The sequence below is a fragment of the Theropithecus gelada genome, chromosome 2, assembly GCF_003255815.1.
Source record: "Theropithecus gelada isolate Dixy chromosome 2, Tgel_1.0, whole genome shotgun sequence".
NCBI lineage: Eukaryota > Metazoa > Chordata > Mammalia > Primates > Cercopithecidae > Theropithecus > Theropithecus gelada.
In genome coordinates, this window is record NC_037669.1 from 92,052,297 (window position 1) to 92,074,963 (window position 22,667).

The 22,667-nt window shown below is 43.6% G+C and overlaps 1 protein-coding gene and 1 non-coding gene across 6 annotated transcripts in view; one reads left to right on the forward strand and one right to left on the reverse strand.

Moving 5' to 3' along the window:
* CDC25A (cell division cycle 25A) overlaps positions 1–22,667 on the forward strand; it is a 33,342-nt gene that overhangs the window by 3,753 nt on the left and 6,922 nt on the right. For 2 of the 5 annotated variants that reach the window (XM_025375959.1, XM_025375958.1), the window contains 10 exons: positions 1,369–1,411; positions 2,202–2,238; positions 2,996–3,097; positions 5,087–5,206; positions 8,280–8,414; positions 8,869–8,940; positions 12,058–12,231; positions 19,005–19,103; positions 21,707–21,769; positions 21,866–21,964. In XM_025375959.1, the coding sequence (XP_025231744.1) occupies positions 1,369–1,411; positions 2,202–2,238; positions 2,996–3,097; positions 5,087–5,206; positions 8,280–8,414; positions 8,869–8,940; positions 12,058–12,231; positions 19,005–19,103; positions 21,707–21,769; positions 21,866–21,964 (944 nt within the window). The remainder of the gene's footprint in view (positions 1–1,368; positions 1,412–2,201; positions 2,239–2,995; positions 3,098–5,086; positions 5,207–8,279; positions 8,415–8,868; positions 8,941–12,057; positions 12,232–19,004; positions 19,104–21,706; positions 21,770–21,865; positions 21,965–22,667) is intronic. The other 3 variants (XM_025375960.1, XM_025375961.1, XM_025375962.1) reach the window with 3 other exon arrangements.
* On the reverse strand, positions 5,527–5,589 carry LOC112619889. Its single transcript, XR_003118372.1, has one exon. It is a non-coding gene; the product is annotated as a U7 small nuclear RNA (small nuclear RNA).

Below are 22,667 nucleotides of genomic sequence, written 5' to 3' on the forward strand. Positions count from 1 at the left end.
TTTTTGTTTTTGAGACGGAGTCTTGCTCTGTCACCCAGGCTGGAGTGCAGTGGCCGGATCTCAGCTCACTGCAAGCTCCGCCTCCCGGGTTCACGCCATTCTCCTGCCTCAGCCTCCGGAGTAGCTGGGACTACAGGCGCCCGCCACCTCGCCCGGCTAGTTTTTTTTGTATTTTGTAGTAGAGACGGGGTTTCACCATGTTAGTCAGGATGGTCTCGATCTCCTGACCTCGTGATCCGCCCGTCTCGGCCTCCCAAAGTGCTGGGATGACAGGCTTGAGCCACCGCGCCCGGACTTTTTTTTTTTTTTTTTTTTGAGACAGGATCTTGCTCTGTTGCCCAGGCTTCAGGCTGGAGTGCAGTGGCACAATCAGGGTTCACTGCATCTTCAACTTTATAAGCTCAAGTGAACCTCCCACTTCAGCCTCCCCAAGTAGCTGGGACTACAGGCACGTGCTACCACACCCAACTAATTTTTTTTTTTAATTTTGGTAGAGACAAGTCTTGCTATGTTGCCCCAGGCTTGTTTTGAACTTCTGGCCTCAAGCCATCCGCCTGCCTCAACCTCCCAAAGTATTGGAATTACAGGTGTGAGCCACCGTGCCCGGCCTAGTAGTTGTATTTTTCAAACCCCATATGATTTGACAAGATAAAATATTTTAAAACTAGGCCGGGCGCAGTGGCTCACGCCTGTAATCCCAGCACTTTGGGAGGCCGAGGTGGGCGGATCACGAGGTCAGGAGATCGAGACCATCCTGGCTAACACGGTGAAACCCCGTCTCTACTAAAAATGCAAAAAATTAGCCGGGTGCGGCGGCGGGCACCTGTAGTCCCAGCTACTTGGGAGGCTGAGGCAGGAGAATGTCAGGAACCCGGGAGGCGGAGCTTGCAGTGAGCTGAGATCGCGCCACTGCACTCCAGGCTGGGCGACTGAGCAAGACTCTGTCTCAAAAAAAAAAATTTTTTTTTTAAAACTATGCCAAGAAAATTTGGTACCTATTGTTTCTGTGATTGGAACTCGTAGAAAGTTATCTGGGTCACTTCTGTCTGAATAACCAAACAATCATGATATGAATCAGTTTTATTCACCCTCTTCTCAAATCCTATTTCTTTTGATGTTATTTGCAAATGGAGGAAAAACAGTAAATACACTGAAAAAATTATTCAGACTTGTACAAACATGACATTTTTGACGATCTAATAGCCATGACATCAATTCTGGCAAAAGTACAAGCCATGAGTATTTGTTGCCTGACTTAAATAAAGACCCAAGTACTTTCTTTAGAGTTTTAATTTTAATGACAAAATGGTGTTTTTGTATTATTTCTTGAGAGGTTTTTTTTTGTTTTGTTTTGTTTTTTTTCCATAGGTTTCTGTCTAGATTCTCCTGGGCCATTGGACAGTAAAGAAAAGTACGTATTCACTGCTTTTAAATGTTTGTAATTAGAAAGAATGTGTCTAAACTTAAATACCTTATTTAAATGAAGTTCTTCATACACTGACTGGAGCCCTGGATTTAGCTGTCCCTAGAAACACTCTGGAATCTCAAGAATGAATAGTTTGTGTCAGCAATTTTCAGAACTTTTCTCCCTTTATTTTAGCTATAATTTTGGTGTTCTGTTCGGGTCTTACCCAAACCCTTACTCTGTGCTCTGACATCATAGCCTTACAAGAACATGTGGGTTTTTTGTTTGTTTGTGGTTTTTTTTTTTTTTTTGAGGTAGAGTCTCACTCTGCCGCCCAGGTTAGAGTGCAGTGGCTCACTGCAACCTCCACCTCCCAGGTTCAACCAGTTCTCCTGCCTCTGCCTCCCGAGTAGCTGGGACTACAAACGTGCACCACGACAGCCTGTTAATATTTGTATTTTTATTAGAGACAAGGTTTCATTGTGTTAGCCAGGCTGGTCTCGAATTCCTAACCTCGTGATACACCCTCCTTGGCCTCCTATAGTGCTGGGATTACATGCAGCCGAACATGTGTATTTTAAGAAAAGACGTGGGTTTGTTTTTTTCACCTAGAAGCCTAGTGTTAGGGGTGCTCCTGAAAATAAGACAGCTTCAGAAATTTATTCTCCCATCTCTTGCCTAAAATGGGAGTCTGTGACTATACCCCCAAGCTGCAGGCTAAACACTGTCTCTCTGCTAACATGAATACCTCTTTACTTGTTTTATTCTCATTATTTACCTTCTGATCTCATTACAGCCTTGAAAATCCCATGAGAAGAATACATTCCCTACCTGTAAGTTAGTTCCTTGTTTATTTTGAGCTAATGCCTGTTACCCGTTCCTTAGCTACCAGCATGACCTTGATAGGACACTTAATTTAGAGAGTAAAAATGACTTTTCTTTAGTCTCTTTTTGAGACAAGGTCTTGCTGTGTCACCCGGGCTGGAGTGCAGTGGCAAAATCTTGGCTCACTGCCACCTCTGCTTCCCTGGCTCAAGTGATCCTCCCACCTCAACCTCCAGAGTAGCTGGGACTATATATAGGTGCACATCATCACACCTGGCTGATTTTTGTATTTTTTGTAGAGATGGGGGTCTCACTCTGTTGCCCAGGCTGGTTTCAAACTCCTGCCTTGGCCTCCCAAAGTGCTAGGATTACAGGCAAGAGCCACTATTCCCAGCCTTTCCTTAGTCTCATAAGTACTCAAGATGCTCGGCCTGGAGGAATTTGTCCTCCATCTCTAACAGAGCTTTATTAAACCAGGAAGGATTCTTTTGATGCAAATGTTATTTGGGGATTGATTTGGCACTGTAATCCCTGTTGAGCGGTGCGCTGTAGACCTTGTGAGGTTAGCTGTAAACCCATGGAATGGAAACTTGATTGCTGTGTCCTGGCAAGGTGGAGCTCTGGCCACATTTGCTGGTCACCTACTGCAGTGTGTGAGGAGCTAGCCTACCCCCTACTCAGCCCCCCTTTTTTCTTTTGAGAACTGAATTTTCCACTGAAATTTTATTTGTGTGCCTTAATTATTTTCTTTTTTCACTTTGATAGCAGAAGCTCTTGGGATGTAGTCCAGCTCTGAAGAGGAGCCATTCTGATTCTCTCGACCATGACATCTTTCAGCTCATTGACCCAGATGAGAACAAGGAAAATGTGAGCATGACTTCAATATACTAACCTGAGGCAGAGGTGAAACCCACAGGCTGTCAGTGGCTTAGAGATAAGTGGCTGGGCTGCTTTCTGGGAGACTAACCTTGGCCGTTATGTGTGGTCTTTGGAGTCAGAGAAATCTTGGTTTGGATCCTGCTGTATGACGTTGGCAAATTCTTCTCTTTTTAATCTTCTTTGTTCTTTTGTAAAATAGGAGTAGTAATATCTTTTAGGGATGTGGCAATAAGTAAGATTATGTATGAAGTATTGAAAATGGTGCCTGACAGGCAGGAGTTGCTCAGATGGTAGCTCACAGGAGTAATTACATGTACAAATAGTGTTTGTCTGGAAGTCTCTGCCCAGGCTGTCCTTGCCTCTTTGCTCTGACCCTGAAATGAATTGTAAGCTTAGGAAAAGGCTCTTTGGCAGTATTTGTAAGAACAGGGCTAACAAGTTTTAGGGTATCTCAGAGTAACTGAAATGGTGGCTTGAAAGGTGAATTTGTGGTTGTTTACCCTGAATGGGCCTGGCTTTTTTGTTCTCTTAGACATTGCACAGAGTAGGCATCCAAAACAGTTGTAATTTTTTCAGCCTTCTCTCTACTGTATTTCTGTATATTTACTTTCTCCCCTTTTCCATTCCTGCTAAAATGCCACAGTTCATAATCCTTAAAATCTTCCAGGTTTAGTGTAAAACCCACAGCCTCCATGAACTTTCCTGATGATTTCTTTATCAACTTGGGAAATGTCATGAGAAAGAATATGGAAATGAGTTCCTGCCTTGAGTGCTTGGAGCAGTTTATCAGCCTCTCATGCTTTTTACCAGGGCAAAGCTGTACTGATGCCTGGTTTTCCCCTGAAATGGCTTCTCTCAGGGTTGCTTGCTTAGAGCTTTGCTTTAAAGGGAAAACAGCATAGGTGGTGGTTGAAGAGCGCTCACTCTGGAGTTGTCCTGTTTTACTTCAGTATTTTGGGCACATTGCTTAACCTGCAAGGTCTAGTTTTCTCACCTGTAAAATCGGGACAATCAGGTTGTATTTGATGGTTAAAAAGTTAATGCGCAGAAAGTACTTAGTACTGTGTTGGCATAGAAATCACTGTAATATTAGCCATTACTGCTTTTTTTTTTTTTTTTTTTTTTTTTGGTTCTGAACGTTTTTATTTCTCTCAGAACTTTAAAATGTGAACATTCTGTAATTCAGCCAGTCTTTACTTCCAGGTAACTTCTCACTGGGTCGCAATTCCCTTTTAAATAACGTACTCTTGTTCCGGAAGGTAGTTAGCCATTCATCACTCTTTCTGTCTAAATAACATCCAATGACAAATCCCATAGGGGCAAGAACATGAACCCAGTGGTCCCGCACAATCTGAAGTAAGTTCACCATGATAGCTGCAGCCTCAGTGCCGACAGCGACCCCGAGACCAAGGCCTGTGAGTGCTTTCATTCTATAAAGTGGAATCATACAATATATATTCTATCATATCTGGCTTTAACACATTATGCTTGTAAGAATCGTCCATGTCGAGTAAACCAGTAGGGCTTTTTTTTCATTGCTTTTAGTATAGAATAGAATAATAATTTTAAGTAGAAAAAATTATATCAGTTGGTAGGAAGAGCTGGAGATATGAAGCCCTGAAACAGATGGATCTAGATGGAAAATTTTGACAACTATTCACAGGCAATTATATTAGATTTTATTTATTTTTACTCTAGATTTCAGAAGCATTGTGATTTAGCTTATTTATCATGTTTTGTATATTTGGCTGATACTTGTGTTAGGAAATACAGTATGGCAAGAAAAAGATGTTACTTTAGAAGTTAGCTGTTGACAGAGCCTTGGATATTCTTAGTTACAGAGATCCATTGTTGGAATTAGGTGAAACTAATTTGGAGGCAGAAAGGTGAACAGTGCCCACTGCCTTGCCTCTTTCACCCAAGCTGAGGCCTGAGTTGGTTTTCATGGACAGTAGATGTCTCGACTATGTCTTGCAGGAAGCCTTTGAGTTTAAGAAGCCAGTAAGACCTGTATCTCGTGGCTGCCTGCACTCTCATGGACTCCAGGAGGGTAAAGATCTCTTCACACAGAGGCAGAACTCTGCCCCAGCTTGGATGGTATGTGCTCTGGCTTTCATAGGGGATTTCCTGATAGGAAGAAAGGATTAAAACACCTTCTTTCATCCAGAATTGAAGGCACTACAGTAGCGCTAGCTGTCTTTACCTTGACTTTGTCTTTTGAAACTAGACTGTCAAGCATTCTTGGTGGTTTTGCTGTGTCTGGAGAACAGACAGGCGGTAGTAAGAGTGGGAGATGGTGTTTGAAATATTGGAGTTGTGCAAGGAATATTTGACCTTGTTAATCTGGGAAATCCTGGGTCATCCTAAATGTATGTATGGTGGGATTAGATCTCTTACTATTTTTTGTTTGTTTGTTTAAGGGCTTTCTGGCAAAAACTGGAAAGCCTGCGAGACAAATTTTAAAAGAGCCGTTAACACTAGACCTCTTACTTAAAACTTGCTCTTTTACTATGCATTGTAAGTGCTTCTCAAAGAGCTGGAGAGAGAGCACTTGACTTCCTCCAAAGGTGGTTTGTTAAGAACAGTTATGGGCCAGGTGCCATGGCTCATGCCTATAATCTCAGCACTTTGGAAAACTGAGACAGGAGGATTGCTTGAGTCCTGGGCAGCACAGTGAGACCACATCTCTCTTTTTTTTTTTTTTTTTTTTTTAAAAGAACTAGTATAGATTCCAGTGAACGCTCAGGCTACTGGGCAGTTTTGGGGTCACTTGTTTTAGGGCTATGTATTTGCCAGACAGGGAGTGTCATTACTTCCAGTTTCCTGCTGTTGGTCTGAATTGGATTAACTGATAGCATCTATAGATTGAAGACGCCCAACTTGAGCAGGATGACCACATTTGGCTTGCAGGTTTACCTAGGATCTTAAATCTGAAAATACACCTTTCCAATCTGGTTTGTGTTCTGAGGTTCAGCCAGTGTTGCTACTCTGTCTATTATTTGCACAAAGCACTTTTATATGTTCTCGTCTTGTGAAGTAAGTGGAGTTAACCCACTTGAACAGATTAGGAAAGTACCACTAGAGAGGTTTGGATGATTTACCAAAGGATATACCTAAGTGGGAAACCAGGATTTAATGATCTCTGGCTGGGTGCCGTGGCTCATGGCTGTAATCCCAGCACTTTGGGAGGCCAAGGTGGGAGGATTACCTGAGGTCAGGAGGAGTTCAAGACCAGCCTAGGTAACATAATGAGACCCTATCTGTACAAAGTTAAAAAATAAGCAGAGTGTGGTGGCTTGTTCCTATAGTCCCAATTACTGGGAGGCTGAAGTGGGAGGATTGCTTGAGCCCAAGAATTCGAGGCTGCAGTGAGCTATGATCAGACCACTGTACTCCAGCCTGGACAATGAATTCCTGTCTCAATAAGCAATCTCTAAATTCCCAAGTACACAGTAATGCTTTAAGAGTTGGATATCAGAAACAATATATTTGGTGTGTGCTTAGCGACTAGAGCCTGTATCATATCTGCACCTAGGGATCCCAGAACCTACCTCACAAAAGTTGGTGTGATATAGTGTGAGCTTTCGTGATAAAGGTACTTCCCCATAATAAAGTTATCTACTCCTAGGCTCAGCTGGCTAAAAAAATTTGCCATTTCCCAGAATGTGGTCAGGTGCACTTGGGGAGGACTAGAGACTGCCCAGAACTTCTTTTATATTGTGAAGCAAAGCTAATGCCAGAACCAGAATAGGCCAGCTGCAGAGAGGATTCCTTAGTGCATGATCCACTCAGAAACTCGAAGGAGGGCCACCTAATTTACAACAGATTCATACCCCAAAGAGATTCGGATTTTTTTTTTTTTTTTTGAGACGGAGTCTCGCTCTGTCGCCCAGGCTGGAATGCAGTGGCCGGATCTCAGCTCACTGCAAACTCCGCCTCCCGGGTTTACGCCATTCTCCTGCCTCAGCCTCCCGAGTAGCTGGGACTACAGGCGCCCGCCACCTTGCCCGGCTAGTTTTTTGTATTTTTTAGTAGAGACGGGGTTTCACCGGGTTAGCCAGGATGGTCTCGATCTGCTGACCTCGTGATCCGCCCGTCTCGGCCTCCCAAAGTGCTGGGATTACAGGCTTGAGCCACCGCGCCCGGCCAAGAGATTCGGATTTTAAGGATTACTTGTAGGGCATAACATTGGGACTACCCTCCTACTGTGAAAAAACTCTAAGCTTTTTTTCTGAATTTGAAAGTGCCTAGAAAATAAAGAATTCAGTATTAGCAGTGTTTCTACTAGTAGGATTTATCTCCAGGTGTGGATTTATGAGCAGTTTTTCTAAATTTTCTATAGTCCATGTTTAGAGGTTTCCCAAAAAAATATATGACTATAGGTTGGCTAATGAGGTACCGCCATTTTAATTCTGGGAATGGTTGTCTCCTAGGGAGATAGTGTAGTGAGAAGAGTTTGGATTTTGGAGTCAAACACATGAGGTGTATAATCTTGGTAACCTCTCTTAAGCACGAGTTTCCTGATTTGCTAAAGGAAAAGGAAAGGATTACTAGCCTCACAATTAGCTAGTATATTGTGAGGCTTCTATTAGATTATATGTATAAAGATTATGTTGTAGTATCTGGCACACAGTAATTCCTCATTTAAAAACTGAGCAGCATTTAAATCCCGAGTCTAAAGAACGAGGATAGATTTTATAGAAGGAAGTTACCTTTTATTCCCCCCTGTCAGAACTGAAGTTATATGTAAGTGCGTTCTCTAGGCCATTTTATGCTCTCAATAGAGATTTGCATCTGCTTGCCCTAACTCATTTCAGCAGATTCTCATACTGTCACAGTCCTTAATGCTGATCGGTGTTCACTGATGCAACCTCCTAATAAGAGAAACCTTGTTCTTCACAAGAGGCTATCTCTAGTACCCATTATAAGGTGAATTGCTTCTGGCAAGAGTTCTCTGTGAAGGCTACTGACTACTCAGGGCTGTGTGTGGACATCAAATCATTTATAATCTTGGGATACATTTTCCTATAATCAGTAATTGCTAAAATATTACTTAGTGTAACAAGTATAACATAGTATGTTTTCATCATAGAAACTAGTGACCCATTCAAGGAAATCAAAGTGGACCAGAGCTCTCATTTATTATTAATCCGTGAATTTTGTCTTACAGCTTTCCTCAAATGAAAGAGATAGCAGTGAACGAGGGAATTTCATTCCTCTTTTTACACCCCAATCACCTGTGACAGCCACTTTGTCTGATGAGGATGATGGCTTCGTGGACCTTCTCGACGGAGAGAATCTGAAGGTACCGTGTATGTGTGTGTGTGTGTGTGTGTGTTCCTATCTATTCTACTAATTACCTCTGGAGAAGTCATGTGATGTGAAAAAGAACAGCAACAGCAATTCCCCGGGGCTTGCTTAGCCAATACTTTTGTTCATGTGGTGATAATTCATTTAATAATAGGGCTACTAGCCTTATTAAATCCTTTGGGTTGGGGGATGGGGGTATCAAAAGAAGACATATGATCCTTCTTACCCTGAAGGAGCTAACTAACAGTCTTATATGCAAGAAATATGAAATCAGTCTATATGCAGTTTCTATGCAAGAAACATGAAATCAGAATGGTATAGGATGGTACATTAAGGATACTTCCCATCCAGGCCTATCTGGTATTCTTCAGGGAGAAACACACCTAAAGCATTTAAACTAATGTTAGTCTCTACAGGATCTTTTTAAAATCAATTTTTCTGTTTTTTAGAATGAGGAGGAGACCCCCTCGTGCATGGCAAGCCTCTGGACAGCTCCTCTCGTCATGAGAACTACAAACCTTGTGAGTTGTTTTAGTGTGTCTGGAGGAAGCCCTGAGTGATTGGGGCACTGGACAGAGTAGTCCTTAGTTGAGTATAGCCAAAGATTGAAATGAATGATAGGATTTGGGGATCTGGGTTTTAGGCCTCAGTTTGGCTACCTACAAACCTTTAGTGATGATATCTCTCTGCATGTCTCCTGATCTATAAGGAGTGTGGGTTAGGCGGGACCATGGTCATTCCTGGCTTTTACCATCTAGTCAGTTTGAAAAAAGCCTATCTGAAGCCTTTAGCCTGAAGACTTTACTTTTTTTAGGTTATTCTCATTCATATTCCACAGAACCTAGCATAAAATTAGACAAGCAACAGTAACTCACAGGGTTTTTTTGTTGTTGTTGTTTTGTTTTGTTTTGTTTTATTTAAGACGGAGTCTCATTCTTGTTGCCTAGTCTGGAGTGCAATGGCACAATCTTGGCTCACTGCAACCTCTGCCTCCCAGGTGCAAGTGATTCTCCTGTCTCAGCCTCCCGAGTAGCTGGGATTACAGGTGCCTGCCACCACACCCAGCTAATTTTTGTATTTTTAGTCTCGAACTCCTGACCTCAGGTGATCTGTCCACCTCAACCTTCCAAAGTGCTGGGATTACAGCCACTGTGCCTGGCTGGATTTTTTTTTTTTAAATTGAAAATACCTACCTGAGGCTGGGTATTTTCAGGTAGATATTTTCAATTTTAAAAATAATTTATTTTTTATATATATATATATATATACACACACACACATATATACTCACACAGACACACACACACATATACACAAACACAGTATAGATTTGTGTTTCCATCATAGGGATACTTTCAAACAGAAAGCATAGTGTAGATACAGAATCTATAGTGTATGTGTGTATATATATTCAAAGTAACATATATATACACACACACACACACACACACACTAGATTCGTGTTTTCATCATAGGGATACTTTCAAAGTTAGAAGCAAGAATGTTCCTACACAGATATATACACCTGTATATTCAGAGATACACACCCTTAGGTACACATCTAAATTGATAAGTTCATATTTTTTAATTATCAATAACCTGAACTATAATTATGGAACAAATGAGCTACAGTTTTTTTGTCTGTTTGTTTTGTTTTGTTTTTGAGACAGAGTCTCCTGTTGCCCAGGCTGGAGTTCAGTGCAGTGGTGCAATCGTGACCTGCTGCAACCTCTGCCTCCTGGGTTCGAGTGATTCTCCTGCCTCAGCCTCCTGAGTAGCTGGGACCACAGGCTTACGCCACCACTCCCGGCTAATTTTTTTGGTATTTTTAGTAGAGATCAGGTTTCGCTATGTTGGCCAGGCTGGTCTCAAACTCTTGACCTCAGGTGATCCATCCACCTGCCTCCCAAAGTGCTGGGTTTACAGGCATGAGCCACCGCACCCAGCCAAGCTACAATTTTGAGATCACTTACGGATTATAATACATTCATGTGCATAACTTTTGAGAAAATATGTTAACCCAGTACACATGTTATGAGTAAATTTACCAGGTCATTTTGATAGGCATACAATTACATAAAATGTGAGAACACTTTGGAAGTGGCTATTAGTTTTATAGATCTGATTTTAAAATCATAAGCATCGGCTTGTAAGCTCTTAATAGTGGGGAAATTTCTTCCACAAATGGTTGTTACAAACTAACCATTGCTGGGAGCCGTAATGGTAAATAAACTCAGACAAAAGAGGGAGAAAATCCCTGGTCTCTGGGAGCGGATGTGGGAGTGATCTGTTCCATTGGGGACTATCAGGAAGATTTCAAAAAAGTGACATTGAAATGTTAGCATCGGCCAGGCGCAATGGCTCGCGCCTGTAATCCCAGCACTTTGGGAGGCCGAGGCATGCGGATCACGAGGTCAGGAGATCGAGACCATCCTGAGTAACACAGTGAAACCCCATCTCTACTAAAAATACAAAAAAAAAAAAAAATTAGCTGGGCGTGGTGGCGGGTGTCTGTAGTCCCAGCTACTCGGGAGGCTGAGGCAGGAGAATGTCGTGAGCCTGAGAGGTAGGGCTTGCAGTGAGCCCAGATCGCGCCACTGCACTCCAGCCTGGGCGACAGAGCAAGACTCCGTGTAAAAAAAAAAAGAAAAAAAAATGTTAGCATCAACTTGAAAATGAATGGTTTACTGAGATGTGAAAGGACATTCTGTGCAGAAGGAAAAGCCAGGCCAAGACACATGGAGTCGAGAATAGGCTGAGATGCGTTTAGAGAGCTGATTCTCTCTACCACTGGTCAGGTTGGCTTCCCTTGGACTCTGGAAAATTCGTCTTTGTTTATTTTTTTTTGAGACAGTCTTGCTCTGTCACCCAGGCTGGAGTGCAATGGTGCAATCTTAGCTCACTGCAACCTCCACCTCCTGGCTTCAAGTGATTCTCATGCCTCAGCCTCCTGGGTAGCTGGGATTAAAGGCAAGCACCACCATACCTGGCTAATTTTTTTGTATTTTTGGTTTCTTCATGTTGGCCAGGCTGGTATTGAACTTCTGACCTCAAGTGATCCACTGTGTTGGGATTACAGGCATGAGCCACCACGCCCAACCTGGGAAATTAGTCTTTAAAAGACCAGTAGAAAAAAAGACTTTGAACACAATTTCGAAAGGCGTTTGCTACTAGCCCATCCCCACTCCCTCCAAATTTACCATCTTAACTATACCTTAACCGATCATGCCCCCATTTTTATTATAACCTGGCTACGGTGCATCTTTTCTGGATTTAGGTGGGGTATTTAAACCCATTGAGCTGCTTAAGCAAGGTGCAAGTAATAAAATGGAGGGGAAGATAGGCAAGCCAAAAATGTGTTCCTGACTGGAAGGTCACACTTCTCTTGACGCAGGATTATTTAGACAGTTTTTGTGAGGGCAAAGGATGTTTTACTCGTCTGTATATAATGTCAGCTGAGTATATATTCATTGAGCACTAAGTGCTCAGTGCCTGCTATGTGCCGGGCCCTATGAGAGTTGCTAGGACTAAATGAATCAGCAGTGCCTGTTTGCTAATTTAGAATGGTTTATTTGTCTTACCATTCAAGTGAACAGGTTATAATGAAAGATGGGTCTGTCTGTTTTTTTTCCTGTAAGGACAACCGATGCAAGCTGTTTGACTCCCCTTCCCTGTGTAGCTCCAGCACTCGGTCAGTGTTGAAGAGACCAGAACGATCTCAAGAGGAGTCTCCACCTGGAAATACAAAGAGGAGGAAGAGCATGTCTGGGGCCAATCCCAAAGAGTCAACTAGTCCAGAGAAGGCCCATGAGGTTAGTTTCCTAGGTTCCTTTTTGCTCTAGCACAGATAATGTATTTTTCAGTTCTAAAAACTTCCACTTAGTGGTTCATTTATTTTCTTAGGTAAGTTTTGCTGGGGTTTTGTGTGTGTGTGTGTGTGTGTGTGTGTGTGTTTCTTTTAACAGAGATGGGATCTAGCTATGTTGCTCAGGCTGGTCTTGAACTCCTAGCCTCGAGTGATCCTCCTGCCTTGGCTCCCCAAAGCACTGGGATTACAAGTGTAAGCCACCACGCCTGACCGATACTTGGCTATTTTCATGTTGGTTTTTCAGTTGCTTTGAGTATGTTCATAATTGCCTGTTGAAGCAGTTTTAAGATGATCCATTGGTATCAGTTGATTGTCTTTTCCTATTCAAGTTGAGATTTTTGTGGTTCTTGGTATGACCAGTGATTTTTCCATTGTCTCCTGTATATTTGTGAGTCTCGGGTCTATGTAAATCTTACGTTTTAGCAGGCCTCCTCTGATACTGCAAGAAAGGTGTGGGTGGAAGTCCGGGTTCCCCAGCACAAACTCCATTGACATCTTGGGTGGGGACTTGTCTCATTATTGCTGGGAGGGAGCAGAAGTTCATTCCATCCCAGTAGAGTGGTGACTGGGGCACTGTATGACAGCTGGGCAAAGGTGGAGGCCCCCGCTTGCTGTTGGCCATAATTGTTTCTGTGTTGACTGTAATAGAATGATTATTGTTGAAAAGTCTTCTGCCTCAGTAGGCTGTCCTTTGCCTAAGGAGAGCAGGCTTGTTGTGTTGCTGTCTCCAGCTTCATGAGTTGAATGGTTAACTCGTTTGTTTTTAATTTTCTTATTTCTGGATAAACCTATTTGAATCTATGAATTTCCCACTGCTTTAGATTTGTCTCATAACTTTTGACCTGAAATGTTTTTATTATCATTTGTTGTAGATATTTTATTTCCTTTTAATCCAGACCTATCATGGCCTATTAAATACTTGATTTTTATAAAGGTCTGTCTGTCTAATTCTTCAAGTTAATTCATTGCATTGGTCATAGTTGTATGGGCTGTTTTGTTGTTTTCTGTTTCTGAGACAGGGTCTCTGTCACCCAGGCTAGAGTGCAGTGGCATGATCTCAGCTCACTGCACTCTTCACCTCCCAGGCTCAAGTAATCCTCCCACCTCAGCCTCTCAAGCAGCTGGTACTATAGGTGTGTGTCACCAAACCCAGCTAATTTTTGTATTTTTTGTAGAGACAGGCTTTCGCCATGTTGCACAGGCTGGTCTGAAACTCCTGGGCTCAGGCGATCCTCCCACCTTGGCCTCCCAAAGTGCCGGGATTATAGGTGTTAGACATAGCGCCTGGCATGGGTGAACTAGTGTGATGGTTGTCTGGGCCTAAGTCCTATGGTCCTTTATGTTATTCTGTTTATTCCGTGGCTAGACACACAAAACACTGGTTTATTTGTATGTTTTTCCTTCATTACACTGTCCTTATATTGAGGTTTGGTATTAAGCATTATAAAATGGTGAACTGCCTGTGTTTTCTGTGGCATGAAAAGGTTTAAGTAAATTGCAGTTTTTTTTTTTGTCTTTTTTTTTTTTTTTTTTTTTTTTTTCCTTTTTGTGGAGAACGGGGTCTCGCTATATTACCCAGGCAGGTCTCGAACTCCTGGGCTCAAGCTATCCTCCCGCCTCTGCCTCCCTGAGAGCTGGGATTACAGGCGTGAGCCACCGCGCCCGGCGTAAATTGCAGTTTTAAAAGGTTAGAGAGATGACAGCTAAGAAAACATTTAGGCCTACTGCCTTATCGTATCTGCTTTTGTTATTAATGCTTTATGAACATTTTCTCTTTAAAGTATTGTTCTAAAAGAATATTTTAATAGCTGCATAGTATTTTTGTTTGGGGAGAGTTGTTTGGTTTTTGTTCTTTCTGTTTGTGGGGGGCACAGGGTCTAGTGCTGTGGCTCAGGCTGGAGTGCAGTAGCACAATCACAGCTCAGTACAGCCTCCATGGGCTCAAGCACTCCTCCCGCCTCAGCCCCCCAGCAGCTGGGGCTACAGACATGCACCACCATGCCCAGGTAATTTAAAAAATCTTTTAAAAATTTTTTTGTAGAAAAGAGGCCTTACTGTGTTGCCCAGGCTGGGCTTGAACTCCTGGGCTCAAGCAGTCCTCCCACCTCAGCCTCCTAAGTATCTGGGACCACAGACACGGACCAGTGCACCTGGCTGATAGTGTTTCAACTTTCTTTTTTTTTTTTTTTTTTTTTTTTGAGACGGAGTTTTTTGCTCTGTAGCCCAGGCTGGTGGAGTGCAGTGGCCGGATCTCAGCTCACTGCAAGCTCCGCCTCCCGGGTTCCTGCCATTCTCCTGCCTCAGCCTCCGGAGTAGCTGGGACTACAGGCGCCCGTCACCTCGCCCGGCTAGTTTTTTGTATTTTTAGTAGAGACGGGGTTTCACCGTGTCAGCCAGGATGGTCTCGATCTCCTGACCTCGTGATCCACCCGTCTCGGCCTCCCAAAGTGCTGGGATTACAGGCTTGAGCCACCGCGCCCGGCCTCAACTTTCAAGTATACTATAAATAATTGAATAAATCTAATCTTCTGGACATTTAGAATTTCCCTTCCCCTGATTTTCCTTTTATTTCTAATTAAAAATGAAATTCTGGGTTATAAGGGCAAGAACATTTATGAAACTTTACATTGTATACATGTCAGACAGTATCTATCAATATTTAAGAATATTCAGGCCGAGTGCGGTGGTTCACGCCTGTAATCCCAGCACTTGGGGAGCACAAGGCAGGTGGATCACGAGGTCAGGAGTTCCAGACCAGCCTGGCCAATATGGTGAAACCCCGTCTCTACTGAAAATACAAAAAATAGCTGGGCGTGGTGGTGTGCGCCTATAATCCCAGCTGCTCAGGAGGCTAAGGCAGGAGAATCGCTTGAACCTGGGAGGCGGAGGTTGCAGTGAGCAGAGATCATGCCACTGCACTCTAGCCTGGGTGATAGAGTGAGACTCCATCTCAAAAAAAAAAAAAGGTTTCATTTTCTTTTTCTTTCTTTTTGAGACACGCTGAAGTGCAGTGGCAGGATCTTGGCTCACTGCAACCTCCGCCTCCCCGGTTCAAGCAATTCTCTGTCTCAGCCTCCTGAGTAGCTGGGATTACAGGTGCCCGCTGCCACACCTGGCTAATTTTTTGGTATTTTTAGTAGAGGCGGGGTTTCACCAAATTGGCCAGGCTGGTCTTGAACTCCTGACCTCAGATGATATATCCTCCTTGGCCTCCCAAAGTGTTGGGATTAGAGGTGTGAGCCACTGCGCCTGGCCAGAATATTCATTTTCTTTTATCATAATAGAGATTGACCTTTTTATTTCCATATTTGTAAAACTTTTCTTGGATAAAACAATACTGTTAATAATTATTATGTATATATGTTGGCCCTCATGTTTTGGTTTATTTTCATATATTTTAATTTTTAAAAATATTTTAAATTTAAAGTATTTTAAATATAAAGTATTTTAAATTTCATTGTGGAGAATATGTCAAGCATTGCTTGAATACAGTTATCATACCTGTGATATTACGAAACATATGTTTAGTCTTCCTCCCCTTCTCCTGTCATATAACTCCTAAAATCCTTGGAATATCCAAGGTCATATCTTTTTGTATGCTGATGATTGATAGCTTCAGGATGGGACTGGTCAATGGAAAGACAGAGACATGATTAGAGGTTGGAACTTTCAGCCCCATACTCCAATCTCTAGGGAGAGGAGAGGGGCTAAAGGTCAAGTTGATCACTCATGGCCAGTGGTTTAATCAATCATTTCTGTGTAATGAAGCCTCCATAAAACCTTGAAAGGATAGGGTTCAGAGAGCTTCTGGATAGCTGAACACATGGAGGTTCCTGAAGGTTGGGGCACCCAAGGAGAGCGTGGCAGCTCCATGTCCCTTCTCCCATACCTTACCCTATGCATCTCTTCTTCTGTATCCTTTGAATATCCTTCATAATAAACTGGTAAATGTGTTTTCTTGAGTTCTATGAGCCACTTCTGGCAAATTAAACCCAAAGAAGGGATCATGGGAACCCCTACTTAAAGCTGGTGGTCGTAGATCAGAAGTTCCAGAGGCCCAACTGGTGTCTGAAGGGTGGTGCGGTTTTGAGAACTGGGCCCTAAACTTCCTGATCTGACACTCTCCAGGTAGATAGTGTCAGAATTGAATTGGACAACACCCAGCTATTATCCACTGCAAAACTGCTTGCTTGCTTGCTGGTAGGGAGAAATCCCCTCATATCTGGGGGTAACAGAAGTCTCTGTCTTCTGCTGTTGTTGGGTGAGGGAATAAGAAAAATACTTTGAGTTTGTGGGGTGTTTTCCTCATAGAAACATATATAGGGCTAAATTTCTGGTTTGTTTCTTTTTTTCTTTTTTTTTTTTTGAGACCGAGTCTCACTCTGTCACCCAGGCTGGAGTGCCATGGCTCGATCTCCGCTCACTGCAACCTCCGCCTCTCAGGTTTCAGCAATTCTCCCGCCTCAGTCTCCTGAGTAGCTGGGACTACAGTCGCTCACCACCATGCCTGGCTAATTTTTTATATTTTTAGTAGAGACAGGTTTCACCATGTTGGCCAGGCTGGTCTTGAACCCCTGATATCAAGTGATCCTCTCCCCTTGGCCTCCCAAAGTGCTGGGATTACAGGTGTAAGCCACCACGCCCAGCAGAGCTAAATTTCTTATTATCAAATGTCAAATATCCAGTCTGGGTTCAGTTTTCCCCAGTTGTCTCCTAAGCACTTTTATAGTTTGTTAAAATCTGGATCCAAATAAAGTCTATACACTGTAGTTGGTCAATAGGCCTTCTTACTCTTCAGATTTCAGTGCTCCATCTGTTTCCCTCTTGCATATTTTTATTTGTTGAAGAGCTCAAGTCATTTGTCCTGCAAAGGTTCCCACAGTCCTGTGGGGTCTTCAGACATTGTCTTCCATCCCCTATATTGCCTTAAAAACCTAACTCTGGAAAGGATGGATTGAATTCCAGTTTTATTTGTTTGGCAAGAATATCACATAGGTGATTTTGTCTACTTTGATCAGGAGGTATAATGTGCCGGGCAGCCATTGGTGATTGCTGCCCAGATTTTTTACTTCATTTCACTAGGGTTTCAGAAAGATGATACTGCAGTTTTTATGTTCTTTCCTCATTAATTAGCTAGAATATATCTATAAAGAGAAACTTACACTCATCAAACACTGTGGTTACCCTTGGGAAAGGCAGGATGAATATTGGATCTCTATTTGCCAGTTTCCAAATAATGCCCTACCAAGCATCTTCCAAAGTTGAAAGCAAGACTTATAGTTGTTTTTCAATAATAATTAGGAATTCATGGATTAAAACATTTGATGTGGTTCTGTGTATTGCACATATTGTCCTTTTGCTCAAATTATCCCTTTAACAGCTGGCTTCCTCTTCTCATTGAATAAAGCTAAGACATAGGCCAGGCGCGGTGACTCACACCTATAATCCCAGCACTTTGGGAGGCCAAGGCAAGCAGATCACCTGAGGCCAGGAATTCAAGACCATCTGGCCAACATGGTGAAACTCTGTCTCTACTAAAAATACAAAAATTAGCCAGGCATGGTGGTGCGCACCTGTAGTCCTAGCTGCTCCAGAGGCTGCGGCAAGAGAATCGCTTGAACCTGGGAGGCGGAGGTTACAGTGAGCCAAGATCATGCCACTGCACTCCAGCCTGGGTGACAGCGAGACTTGTCTTAAAAAAAAAAAAAGCTAAGACATACTTTTTCTAAACTTAGTCCTAGTTTTGTTTTTTTTTTTAATTTTTAATTTTTTTTTTTGAGACGGAGTCTCGCTCTGTCGCCCAGGCTGGAGTGCAGTGGCCGGATCTCAGCTCACTGCAAGCTCCGCCTCCTGGGTTCATGCCATTCTCCTGCTTCAGCCTCCCGAGTAGCTGGGACTACAGGCGCCCGCCACCACGCCCGGCTAGTTTTTTGTATTTTTTAGTAGAGATGGGGTTTCACCATGTTAGCCAGGATGGTCTTGATCTCCTGACCTCGTGATCCACCCGTCTCGGCCTCCCAAAGTGCTGGGATTACAGGCTTGAGCCACCGCGCCCGGCCACTTAGTCCTAGTTTTAACCCCCCTTGTTTCTTTTTCTTTTTTTGGAGATAGTTTCCCTCTGTCACCCAGGCTGGAGTGCAGTGGCACCATCACCACTCGCTGTAGTCTTGACCTCCCCAGCCTCAGGTGATCCTCCCACTTCAGCCTCCCAAGTAGCTGGGACTATAGGCACACACCACCATGCCCAGCTTGTGTGTGTGTGTGTGTGTGTGTGTGTGTGTGTGTGTGTGTGTGTGTAGACAGGGTCTTGCTGTGTGATCTGGTCTGGAACTCCTGGGCTCAAGCGATTCACCTGCCTTGCCGAGGCTGGTCTGGAACTCCGGGGCTCAAGCGATTAACCCACCTGGGCCTCCCAAAGTGCTGGGATTACAAGCATGAGCCATCGCACCCAGCCTAACCACCTGGCCCCCCCTTTAAAAAAAAAAAAAAAAGGAAGGATAATTTAGTTTCAGAGCAATTCAGTTAGACACTGGAATAATAGGAGACCTAGTCAATAACCCACATTCATTTTTGTTCACTCCAGATTCAATAAAATAAAAACTTCTTACTAAATGTAGGCATTAACATTTCAGTCTCCTCGAGACATGCTCCAAGTGAATGTTTTCAGAAGTTCCATTCAGAACCCTTGTCTCATTCTCTACCTTTGATTCATTACAGACGCTTCATCAGTCTTTATCCCCGGCATCTTCCCCCAAAGGAACCATTGAAAACATTTTGGACAATGACCCAAGGGACCTTATAGGAGACTTCTCCAAGGTAATTGCAAGCAGAGCTGCTCTGGCAAGTGTAGGAGTGAGTGTGGGTATTTAGAACCCCACTCAGCCTGTCTCCCTCCCCAGGGTGGTTCCTGGCGTGCCTCCAAAAGGACACAGTTAAAGAATGTTAAAGGTGGGGAAGCAAACTTAGTTTTCATGATCAGGTATATGTTGGTTTCTGAGACTGTAGATCTTGCTATTGCTGATGGGCAGTTTTAGGTGGGGAGCTGTCCACCAACCACCTTGATTATAACCTGAAGACCAGGCTTTCTGGGAACTGTGTTACTATAAAAATAGTAATTAGGCCGGGCGCAGTGGCTCAAGCCTGTAATCCCAGCACTTTGGGAGGCCGAGACAGGTGGATCACGAGGTCAGGAGATTGAGACCATCCTGGCTAACACGGTGAAACCCCGTCTCTACTAAAAAATACAAAAAACTAGCCGGGCGAGGTGGCGGGCACCTGTAGTCCCAGCTACTCGGGAGGCTGAGGCAGGAGAATGGCGTGAACCTGGGAGGCGGAGCTTGCAGTGAGCTGAGATCCGGCCACTGCACTCCAGCCTGGGTGACAGAGCCAGACTCCGTATCAAAAAAAAAAAAAAAACAAAACAGTAATTAGCAGGATAGTATAAAGCAGAAATAAATCTGTAGCCTCACTACAAGTCTGCATGTTGAAAGGTTATCTTAGAAGGTCCAGTATTGAGACTGAATTTCTCCATTGTTCAGAGAAGCTTGGCCACTGAGGGAAAAGGACCTCTAGAAAGTCTAGAGGAAGATCTTCTAATAGCCTGATACGCTACATGAAGGCTTGGCTGCAGTAAAATATAAGGCTAGGACAGGGAATGTGTCAGTAGCAGCTTCTTTAATCACATTTTGACTTGAAAGTTACCAGATCAATGTGGTGTTTTTTTGTTTTTTTGTTTGTTTGTTTGTTTGTTTGTTTTGAGATGGAGTCTCGCTGTGTCGCCCAGGCTGGAGTGCAGTGGCTGGATCTCATCTCACTGCAAGCTCTGCCTCCCGGGTTTACGCCATTCTCCTGCCTCAGTCTCCCGAGTAGCTGGGACTACAGGCGCCCGCCACCTCTCCCGGCTAGTTTTTTGTATTTTTCTTTAGTAGAGACGGGGTTTCACCGTGTTAGCCAGGATGGTCTCGATCTCCTGACCTCGTGATCTGCCCGTCTCGGCCTCCCAAAGTGCTGGGATTACAGGCTTGAGCCACCGCACCCGGCCCAGATCAATGTTTTATTCATTAATTTAGTTAACATTTATTGAAGCACTTATGTGTTAGGCAGAAATTCCAAAATGAGACTCAGTTCCTTCCCTCAAAGAATTTAGCATGTGGTTGGAGAGGTAAGACATGAACTACATGTACCACATGGTAGACTGAAATAAATTTCAGTGAGGTGTAAACATAAACAGCAGTCCATGAGAAGTAAAAGGGTTTGTCTTGGCTAGGGGGTTGGGAAACGTATGGGCTTGGGCCGTTGATATTTCAGCCTAAATGGGTTTCGAAGGAACAAGGAGAATGAAGAGAACAAGCAAAGACCCAGCTGCATCCTCAGTTTTGGAACCTTCTCTTAGTTGGCAGGGAGAGATGTGGTCTTACTATGTTGCTCAGGCTGTAGTGCAGTGGCTATTCGCCCATGCTATCATAGTACACTGTAGCCTCGAACTTCTGGCCTCAAGTGCTCCCCCTGCCTCAGCCTCCCAAGTAGATGGGACTACAGGCATGCACCATCACACTCAGAGGATTTTTCGACTTGAATTGAGGCCTGGTTATGTTTGTCTTAATGGGCCTCTGCATGGGGATAGATGAACTCTTGACTCAGCCAGTCGCCCTAATGAGTAATGGCTAATGTGCACATCTTCCTCCTCAAGGCTAGGCTAGGTCTCTTTTTTTCCTATCCCCAGTGCCTCGCACCATGCTGGACATAGCAGGTGCTCAGTAAATGAGTGAAATCTATATGTTTAAGTGCTGTTCACAGTCTCTAACTACTGACATGTGGATTCTTGACGAAAGCAGGAGGAAAATGAGGTTACCTGAGGTTTCTTTATTTAAATATGCCTTACTAGCTAGGTAACCTTGAATACGGTGCTCAAAACGGGGATAATATACCTTATTGGTTTGTGTGAAAATTAAATATCAAGATGTTAATGAAGTAACTAGAAGAGTAACTAGTGTGTACTAACTGTTTGCTTGTTTGTTGGTTGGTTTTTTGAGACGGAGTCTCGCTCTTGTCACTGAGACTGGAGTGCAGTGGTGCAATCTCAGCTCACTGCAACCTCCGCCTCCCGGGTTCAAGCAATTTTCCCGCTCTAGCCTTCCGAGTAGCTGGGACTACAGGTGCGTGCCACCACGCCTGGCTAATTTTTGTATTTTTAGCAGAGATGGGGTTTCACCATGTTGGCCAGGCTCGTCTCGAACTCCTGACCTCAGGTTATCCACCAGCCTCGGCCTCCCAAAGTGCTGAGATTACAGGTGTGAGCCACTGCGCCCGGCCGTTAATGTTTGTTTTTTAAAAGGTGCCTCCTACCAGCCAGACAAACAGTGTGAGTGTGAATTTATATGGGCTTTCAGATTCTCTAAGTATCTTTTTTTCTTTTTAAGGGTTACCTGTTTCATACAGTTGCTGGGAAACATCAGGATTTAAAATACATCTCTCCAGAAATTGTAAGTCCATCCTTTTGGAACCTACTACACATCAGGTACTTGAATCTAGTTTTTCCTCATGGTCAAAGTTGATTCTCCTTGGTTTTCTCTCAACAGATGGCATCTGTTTTGAATGGCAAGTTTGCCAACCTCATTAAAGAGTTTGTTATCATTGACTGTCGATACCCATATGAATATGAGGGAGGCCACATCAAGGTATGGATTCCTGAGACTTGCTGTAGAAGGAGCCCTAAACAGGATCTGTGGTTTTAAAGTGGGGAGGACAGTGACACCTGGCCGCTTAGCTCATATGCTAGTTGTTAGAATTTTGAAACAATGCAGTGAGCGTGGAAGGCATTTGATTCCGGGTGCTCTTAACGAATGTTCCCTTGTCTGCAATACTCTCTACCACCTTGTGCGACAGTTACTCTTCATGTTTGTCCCTCATACCATCATTATCAAGGGCACCTGTAGGAGGTACCCACTGATGTTTAAGTCATTCAAGGGGACCAGAATGGGTTTCGTAGCATTTAAGAGGCTTGGGTACCAATGTCTGAGCACCCCAGGGCTCCTGACGAGAAGAAGCCCATCTCTGGCAACATGTCCCGGTGTCTGTGCCAGGCTTAGTGATGCCTCCAAAGTTGATTGTTCAGCAGGCTGCCTGATTGAGGGGCGTGTTGGGACACACGTTCCCAAGAATAAAGGAACTGATTTTGCCATTTTAATCTTTTTTTTTTTTTTTGGAGACAGAGTCTCGCTCTGTCGCCAGGCTGGAGTGCAATGGCATGATCTCGGATCACCGCAACCTCTGCCTCCTGGGTTCAAGCAATTCTCCTGCCTCAGCCTTCCAAGTAGCTGGAACTACAGGCGCACGCTGCCACGCCCAGCTAAATTTTTTTTTTTTTTTTTTTTTTTTTTT